At 47.4% G+C, this 9,400-nt stretch overlaps 2 protein-coding genes across 3 annotated transcripts in view; both read left to right on the top strand.

The window, feature by feature from the left end:
* The window catches only part of ELMSAN1 (ELM2 and Myb/SANT-like domain containing 1), a 64,340-nt gene extending 61,661 nt beyond the window's left edge, over positions 1-2,679 (top strand). For both annotated transcript variants that reach the window (XM_012656272.1, XM_012656271.1), the window contains exon 13: positions 261-2,679. In XM_012656272.1, coding sequence (XP_012511726.1) covers positions 261-435 — 175 coding nt within the window. In that variant the 3' untranslated portion in view covers positions 436-2,679. The remainder of the gene's footprint in view (positions 1-260) is intronic.
* Positions 2,680-4,902: 2,223 nt separating this feature from the next.
* Positions 4,903-7,368, top strand: PNMA1 (paraneoplastic Ma antigen 1). The gene has a single exon (XM_012656112.1). It carries the CDS (start codon positions 5,503-5,505, stop codon positions 6,562-6,564), a length of 1,062 nt encoding a protein of 353 aa, XP_012511566.1. The 5' UTR covers positions 4,903-5,502; the 3' UTR covers positions 6,565-7,368.
* Positions 7,369-9,400: the final 2,032 nt, after the last annotated feature.

The raw sequence follows: 9,400 nt of genomic DNA, 5'->3' as shown, positions 1-9,400 counted from the left end.
GGGAGGGTGGGGGGAGGGGAAAGGCGCGGCGGCGTTCGCCTGTCTTCTGATTGGCTCAGTGGGTTTCTAGGGCTGTGGCGTCATCGGGCAGCTTTTACAAGACGATGACGGCACCGATTCCCGCGGGGCGTGGGGGAGGACACGGGCGCGCGCTGCGTGCACGCGCACTCGCTCTCACACTCACCCTTGCACACGCGCCCCTGAGGGGCCGCGAGGGTGGGGGCCGGGCCCCCTCTGAGCGCGCTCCCTCCTGGCTGCAGGGTGTTCTACAAGGTGAAGAGCCGCAGCGCCCACATGAAGAGCCACGCGGAGCAGGAGAAGAAGGCGGCAGCGCTGAGGCAGAGGGAGAAGGAGGCCGCAGCAGCTGCAGCCGCCGCGGTCGCCTCGCACCAGCAGGCCCTGCGGGAGGAGGGCGGCGCGGGTGACAAGGGCTGAGTGCGGGAGCCCTCTCTCTGGGTCCCGGGCCCTGTACCGCTGCCCGCAAACACCCTGGAACCTCAGGAGGGAATGAGGAGAGAATCACATGGACCTTTCTCTGCAAAACAAATTTAAGACAGTGAAATAAACGGCTCTTTTATTTATAAAGGCCCCAGGAGCAGTGTTAAGGGCTGCAAGATCCAGTTCTCTTTGTCCTCATGCTTTCCCGGAACACGAGAGTCCTGGTCCCCTCTGGAGGGGCTCCACGGCCGCCTCTCACACTCCGGTCTCTGCTGCTGTGCTGCCGCGGTCTCTTCGCTCCTCTTTGCCTCCCCTCCTCCCCTCGCTCTCCAGGAAGCCGCCGCGGTGAGCCAAGCACAAGCTCACCCTCCTTGCAATGTTATTCCTCCTCCCCAGAGGACCTCGAAGGCTGCACAGGCCCTGCCCCAAGCCCCAGAAAAAGGAACTCCCTTGGAAGGAGTGTAGTGTCCATCTCTGAGAGCCTGACACTTGTGCTGTGCCTGCGCAACAGTATCCGGGCCTGTCTGAGCTGCTCCAGTGACCTGTCCTCAGAGTGGCTACCTTTTCCCTGGGAGGGAGGCCAAGACAGGTACTATCCCTTTGCTGCTTGCTAGCAGCCCTGCTGGGGCTAGAAAGTTTGATCAAATGTTTGGGGAAGGGGCCATTGTTTTTGGCCAAAGCTCTCAGCCCTCTGCAGGGAAGAGAAATGTACAGAGGCTGGAAGCTGCATGGCTAGGCGTGAGGGAGCTGTTGACAAGCCTGGCCCTTCCTGCCTCCCACCTTTTTGCCAAATACCTTTGAGACCTGGAGGCTGCTAAGGGAGCTTAGCCTCGAGCAGGTACTGGAGAGACCTAGCCTGCTCTTCCTTGGTGCCAGCTCCCTGCTTGCCTCTGCCCTGCCCTCAGCACCTGCCACCTCACCCTACCATACCCCATCCGATGTTGATGTCCACAGCTCAGCCCCCAGTTCTGTACGCTGGAGATTTCTGGATCCTTCCCTGGGAGAGGGAGGTCTCCTAACTAGATTGGACAGGAGCCTTCATTCCTTGACTTACGTCATTTGGGAGCTATTTATTTATTCTTAATATTTAATTTTTAACATCCTCTCAGGGACCAGGGGCCTCCTGCTTTCCAGAGGCCCAAGTGCATTTATCCCAAAACAAGGCACCTTCTTGACATCGCTTTCCCCACCCCCAGTTCCCAAGGCCCTAAGGTCCCTCAACTCGTTGCTCTGGAAGCTCTTGCCAATAGGAATGGTAGTAGCACCGAAAGAGGGTGGGAAGGTAGAGGGTGTCACCAAAGCCACACAAAGACTAGCAGGAGCAAGGGAGATCAAAGGCACTTGTTGCTGCTGCCCCTTCTCAGCTGTACTTTAAAATTGCCTGAGGGAATGGCAAGAGGCCAGAATTCTAATTTTGTTTTTCAGGCCTTGAGTCTGGCTTTAAAGAAGCCATATTTGGCATGGAGTCACTGAAATGAAAGGGACAGAGGTTCTGGAGGCCTCTCACTTGCCAGTCCCATAGGGGGACTGAGTTATTTTTCTGATGTTATTACTCAACTTTGTGCAAAAGAAATTCTAAGTGGATGCACATGACAGATCAGCATGTTAGGAAGGAGCCAAAAACTATTCTGCTCTCCTTATACAGTAGCCTAAAGGCATCATGCCAGTAACTGGGAGTGGAGAGGGAGTTTTGTTTTGAAACTATGCACAATCAGGTCGGCATCCATTATACGTTAATATGGTTCTACAGGATCCCAGCTATGGAAGTAACAAAATTCTTCTCCCTCCAGACTCCTGGATGACTACCTACATCTGCAGTTTCCCAGTCCTCCATAGGCTTCTGCAAGCTCAGTGTCCCCAAACCGCAAAAATCTGGTGTACCCTTTAAAAGCAGGAGGGCAACAAATTTAGGCTCTCTTCTAAGTTGCTTATATAATATGAGTGCCTTTGCAGCTTAGCCCCAAAGTGCTACTTATGTTTCCCAAGGTTTTTCCTACTCAAACTATATTTAGTTTCAGGCCCCTTTATGGACATGTGATAATAGAAACCTCCTTCATTCATATGAGACCCTTCTATTCAGTGGTAACATCCAATACTTGGAAATCTTTTTTAATAAGAAAGTGAGTCTACTCTTCTAAGCTCACAGAGACCAGACCAGGTGAATAACTGGTGAAAATAAGGGTGGTACCTCTCTGTAATCCCACCAGACACCATATTTTAGGAGGGTCCATGCTCCAGGATTCATTTATATGTAGAATGCAATGTGAAAATCAAAATGTTTAGAGGGCAGATGCAATTGTGGCAAGTGACCTGCCAATAAAGTAGGTGCAGCCATAGAAGCTGGCATAGGTATATCCTTAATGGTGCTTTCTCCTGGTGAACACATTAGGCTCGTCTTTTGTTGTTGTTTTTTCCTTCTATTCAGAGCTCTTTGCTTTAAGAAGCTAAATGATAAACACCTCCAGCTTTATAGTCCTCTGCATACCATCTCACCATATCCATCTCCTGCCCTCTATCTGCTTTCACCTAAGGGCGTGAAACTGACCTAGTGCCTGTGTTCCAGACCACCTCTGAGGTCTCTACCCATCCAAGGAGACAGTGCCATCATTACTGTCCTCCATGCCTTTGGCAGCCCCCTTACAGCTAAGGTACACACCGCCCCTTCTGCTGCCCCACCTCCACCCCTGGCACAGAGATCTTTTGCTGCTTATGTCTAAAGGGATCGCCTATATTTAACTGCCTCAGTGACCTAACCTCTTTCTCCTCATGTGCCAGATGTTAAGATGAAGGAGGAATACAACACATACTCAAGCCTCAGCTGTTTAAATATGTTTTCACTGGGGCTCACTTTTCTGGGATGGTATTTATTATCAGACTGGCAAGCCTAACTCCTTAGGTTTACAGGAAGTATGCATATTGTAAAACAATTGTGTCCTCCCCACATCTTGCTGTGTTAATATTTGCCTCTAACAATTTGCAGCTGTTTCACTTTTTCCTTACTCGTCTCAAGTTGAAGGCCTTGTTGGAGGGGACAGAGCACAGGAACAGCCTTGACAGTCTGTAATTAGTGTACAAATATTTTAATAGCATATAAATAAGTATATTTCTTTTATTTTGAAACAAAAATGATCAGACACTGCCTTTTGTGAGTTTGCTGCCTGTGGCACCCTTTTTTAAAAAGACTGTTACATATTAAAATAGTGTACATATATATAAATATTACCTCTTTTGCTGTACAGTTGTGATAGACCAGACTGAAGATTTTATTTTTTGTGTGCTTTTTATAAGAAAAAATTAATACACTAAAGAGAATCTTGCTGATGTGATTGTAATGTACCTATGTAACTTATTTACTTTTGAATGTTCTTCTGTATCTTTAAACCTTTTATTAAATAAGGTTTTGAAAATTCAGAGTTGAATGCTGTGTTCTTTTGGGGGGATTTTATCCATCTGGAACTGTCATAAGTAGGACTTGTTTTGCTTGTAGGGAGATTACTGGACAGTTTTTTTATTATTTTAAAAATTGTTTTATTGGCTAATTTTTTTTCTATTTTTAATACAGACGGTCTCGCTTTTGCTCAGGGTAGTCTTGAACCCCTTGACCTCAAGCAGTCCTCCCGCCTCGGCTTCCCAGAGTGCTAGGATTACAGGCATGAGCCACCGTGCCCGGCCAACTACTGGACATTTTTGAGCCATAAGGATTCTGTTTTACCAGCCCATTGTCAGTGACGCCAGCCAGGACAGGGGAAATTCACACTAGTGTTTGCCAGACTACAAAGATGACTGAGTTGACACTGATAAACGTCTTTTTATAAAATTTAAGACAAAAAGTCTAAATTCAGTATTTCGCACAAATACACATAAGTGGCGTACTCTGACATTTTAGCTTCCTTGGGATGAAATATGGAGGGTGCAGGGTGGGATCAAGGGGAACAGGGAGGAGAGTATTTTCATATGCAGCCTGGACTCATCACCGTGATGGGTGCATTTTCAACAATATCTTAAATCCACTTCAGAATGAGATGATTTTTTAACACAGTGCTTGGCAGTATTTGTTCACCGTAAAAAATATCTGGAAAATACGAAAAAGAAAATGCGCCAAGAGAGAAACGAGTGTCCAAGCCCTTCGCCGGCACCATGGCAACCGCTCGACCCCGCGGGCCGCCAGAACGCGCGGACCTCCAGTCGTCCAGGACACCGTTGCCATGGCTACGCCCGTGCGACTCTGCCACGGGGGCGGAGCGGAAGCCGCCGGCGGGCCGGCCCCGCCCTCCACTGCGGCACTAACCCCGCGGCTGGCTGCGGGAGGCACACGCCGGCCTCCGTCCTGGGCCCGAGCCGCTGCAGTCTGCGGCGGCGGGTGCGCACGGCCGCCCTGCCCGCCCTCGCCTCCGCCGCGCCTGGCCTCGCCGTCTGTCCTGCGCCTCTGCTGCCTCCGTCCTTGGTCTTGGCCGTCCTCGCCGACCAGAGGAGTCCCCGAGCCCGCGAAGAAGCCGCTCGTGGGCTGGCCCGACCGCCGCCCCTGGGACCTCAGGACAGTCTCTCCCTCTGGGGACTGCACGGTCCTCGTTGGTCAGATCGCCGCTCCTCGCCCGCCTGAAGGCCGGTCTCCGACCGCGAACGCCTGATCGACCCCACCAGCGGCAGCGAGTGCCCAGCGCCCCGGCTGCCTGAGGAGGCGGCCACGCCCCGCGACCACACCCAGGCGGCTTTCCGGCCCGACGGCTCCTGCCTTAGCCACCGGCCCTCTCTCGCCTTCTGTGCAGCGACGCGACGCCCTGTTTGCAGGCGGCGGACCCCTACCCGAGACGCAAGATGGCGGCGGCCGCGTGACTGAGCATCCCCGAGGCTCCGCTCCCGAGGACGCGCCGACGGACTGGTTTGGGGGGCAGGGTGCCGGGCGATAGCAAGACTCTGGTGCCATTTGTTAACCTTGAGTTCGTGTGTAGCTTGCCTTCCTCGGGCCTACTTGGGAGGAGTGTTGGTATTGTTCTAAGTCCTAGAGCACCGCGAGCCTACGTCTAATCCGTGTTTGTAGAATTGGCGCCCTTGATAGTTGGGAAAATGGCGATGACACTGTTGGAAGACTGGTGCAGGGGGATGGATGTGAACTCCCAGAGAGCTTTGCTGGTCTGGGGGATTCCAGTGAACTGTGACGAGGCTGAAATCGAAGAGACCCTCCAGGCTGCAATGCCCCAGGTGCCCTATCGAGTACTTGGGAGAATGTTCTGGAGGGAAGAGAATGCGAAAGCAGCTTTGTTAGAGCTCACTGGCGCTGTCGATTACGCCGCGATCCCCAGGGAGATGCCAGGCAAAGGAGGGGTCTGGAAAGTGGTCTTTAAGCCCCCAACTTCCGATGCTGAATTTTTAGAAAGGTTGCACCTCTTCCTAGCTAGAGAGGGGTGGACCGTGCAGGATGTTGCCCGTGTCCTCGGGTTTCAGAACCCTACTCCGGCCCCAGGCCCAGAGATGCCAGCAGAGATGCTAAACTATATTTTGGATAATGTTATTCAGCCTCTTGTTGAGTCCATATGGTACAAGAAGCTGACGCTGTTCTCCGGGAGGGACATCCCTGGTCCTGGGGAGGAAACCTTTGATCCCTGGCTGGAGCACACTAATGAGGTCATAGAAGAGTGGCAGGTGTCTGACGTGGAAAAGAGGCGGCGGTTGATGGAGAGTCTTAGAGGCCCCGCTGCTGATGTTATTCGCATCCTCAAGACCAACAACCCTGCGATAACCACTGCTGAATGCCTGAAGGCACTTGAGCAGGTGTTTGGGAGCGTCGAGAGCTCTAGGGATGCGCAGGTCAGATTTCTGAACACTTATCAGAACCCGGGTGAAAAGTTATCTGCCTATGTCATTCGCCTGGAGCCTCTCTTGCAGAAGGTGGTGGAGAAGGGGGCCATTGATAAAGATAACGTGAACCAGGCGCGCCTGGAGCAGGTCATTGCCGGGGCCAACCACAGCGGGGCCATCCGAAGGCAGCTGTGGCTGACCGGAGCTGCGGAAGGGCCGGCCCCAAACCTCTTCCAGTTGCTGGTGCAGATCCGGGAAGAGGAAGCCAAGGAGGAGGAGGAGGAGGCTGAGGCAGCCCTCCTGCAGCTAGGCCTGGAGGGGCACTTCTGAGTCCCAGAAAGGCAGCTTTAGTTCAGACCTAGATCACAGTTGCTTCCTATTCCCGGGGGAGTCTTAAGGGTGTGTCTCTGAGTAGTAAAGACTTAGCCTGTTACATTTTTGGGGGTTTTTTTGGGGGAGGGGGTATGGGGGTAGTCAGGCCTGCATATTCATGTAACATTTGTAAAATTGTGCAAGCGAGCACCATGAGCTGCTGCAATACAGGTGTGGGTCATGTTGGCGAAAATGCCAGGTAAAGGTTTGGACACAAGTGCTCAGTGCAAGCTGTCATCATAGTATCATCATCAGTTGTGGAAAAACATATGAACCAGTGACACTTCCCGTGGAGATAATTAAATGTGAAATTGCATGTTCAGATGTTTAATGCAGGGCCTGGCTCATAGGAAGCATTTGGTAAAAATGTGAATTGTTATATTGCTACTGATATCGTGGATAGTGTTTACTGTAAATTGTTCCAGATTTATATTAATGGAAAGAAATGTGAATTTATTAGATATTACTCAACTTTACAATGCAAATTTCTCATCTTTAAACGTGGATCAGTTTAACTGAAAAGTATTCTGAGACTACATAATGGGGTGTTAGAAAAATACTGCAATTATGAGGCCGTGTAAATCGGATTTTCATCGTATAAGATACAGATAATAAATCGCATGGGGAGGTTGATATGACCCATTTACAGTAATCTATTTCCCGTTTCAAATCTTTGTCATGGAATAGTTCTTGTTCATACTGAGTGTTCTAAATTTGAAGTTATCAAATAGAAGTATACAAATAAAAATATTTTAAAAATTCTATTGTTTTGTTTTTCTGACATGTATAAAAATTTTCAGTGTAATTAAGCTCTATATCCCTTTTTCTTTTGCAGATTTTCCCCCATGTCATTTAAAAAATCAAACTTCAATTATTTATTTTACTTTTAAGCTTTATATCATACTATGTGAGTTTAAATTGCATACCTTTTAATGTATTAAAGTTTTACATGTTTTCATCAAGGCAAATGTCAGGTTAAATAGACATATATTTACTTCTATATACATATAAGTAAAATGCTAACTTACTACAAAATTTTAGAAAATCCTGAAAATGGGGTTCAGGAGGTTATCTGACAATGTTTTTTGTTCCTTTTTAAGTCACTTTTCAGCTGAAATTTTTTGTCTCACTGAAAGATTATAACTCATCACACCAGTGTAAAATGAATGTTTTACAGTGGCCATTTTATAGCAAGAAAATATAAAAAGGGAAATGTGGCTTTAAAATATGTTTATTTTGCTGCAGAAGATTCAGTGACTGAAGATACTCATCTTTTGAGAGCCTCAGTAAATCCGTAAGTGATTAGATGAACGTTAAATGTTCAGTGGGCTTTTCCCTAATAAGGTTTTTAAATTATAGCTGACTCATATACAGTCATATCATACAGAATTTATAAAGGCTAATATCGGTATGTTTTTCTGTACACTCGTGTCTGCTTCCCATGTCTGTACCTCCCTCTCCTCACATACATCACGTACTTGCCTCCCTCCTCCACAACATATATGCCTATCTTTACTTTCCCTCACAAACAAATTCTATGTCCCTATCCCCTGCTCACCAGACTCACAGCTTTCCCCTCCGTTCCCACCAGCATCAGGTACACAGACACCCCACCTCTCACACTCCTGTGTACAGTCACTCTCACCTCTCCTGCCATACTCCATAAACACACTCCATCCTCCCATTACATCCTCCCATTACATGTACACCAAACTGTGCCGGTCTCCCACCCAATATATAAACACACACACTCCCACTACCACCAAACGCCAGACCAGCCACCATATGTACACACTCCCACTCCACAAACATATATACATATACACTTTAAAATAAATAGGGGTTCTTTTTTTTTTCCCAATATGTTATGGCCATCCTTCTATAGTCTGTACATAGAGATAGATATACCTTCTTTTTATAGCTGCAGAGTTGATTGCCTCCTAGGAGGAAAGTCATCACCTAGGATTCAGACTTTTACTATTTTATGTAATTACATATAATAATTATATATGTGCATACATATAAATTTAATATAGGTATATATGACATAAAACAATGTCATGATCCTAGATGTCCATCCTTTGTTATAGGAAACAATGAACAAAAAATAACAAGCTATTTATGATCTGAATTAAGGCTTCTTCTTTATAGGTTCAAATTAAAATTTATTTGCTTTTTCAGGGAGGACAGCAGCAAGAAATGTATCCTTCATAATCAACTGTGGAATAAGAGGTAGAAACGGCACTACAGTCCTATTCTGTGACCAAAATTACATTTTGGCTTATAGCTCAGAATATGTGTTGGCAAAATGTGTAATGTTACTGCTATTGCTGGTTCTCAATTCAAGGGCCTATCAGCTAACCTTTACCTTGTACACTTAGGGAAGTAAGGCAAGGACTAAGGAGGAATGGTCAAGTGCCGTGGTGACTTGCCATCCCTGCAAGCACTCTTTCCAGGAGCCTAATAATTTAAAATGGTGCCCAGAGGACTTCTGAGGAAGATTTACAAACCTGGGAAAGATTATCATTGGTAGTAAACTACTGAAAAAAAATTTAGCAAAAAGAAATGAATCTTTTTTACTCTTTTGTGCGTGTGACACACACAAGCTGCGTGAAGTATGTTATCCAAAGGCTGAATTTCTTTGGAGTTGAGTATCACTGGAAGTTTACATAGTTGCTCTATATTAGCTAAAACTAATAATCATATCACCAAAAATACAAATCTTTTTTTATAAAAGAACACAATTTATTACCATTTTAAAACAAATCACAAAATAACATTCAGAAACTCAACA

The sequence above is a fragment of the Propithecus coquereli genome, unplaced genomic scaffold, assembly GCF_000956105.1.
Source record: "Propithecus coquereli isolate 6110/MARCELLA unplaced genomic scaffold, Pcoq_1.0 Scaffold5, whole genome shotgun sequence".
NCBI classification, from domain to species: Eukaryota; Metazoa; Chordata; class Mammalia; order Primates; family Indriidae; genus Propithecus; species Propithecus coquereli.
This window is presented reverse-complemented; position numbering and strand designations above follow the sequence as displayed.

Bases quoted from the DNA above. Each gene is read 5' to 3' on its own strand.
- PNMA1 (XM_012656112.1), top strand. From the start codon at position 5,503: ATGGCGATGACACTGTTGGAAGACTGGTGCAGGGGGATGGATGTGAAC.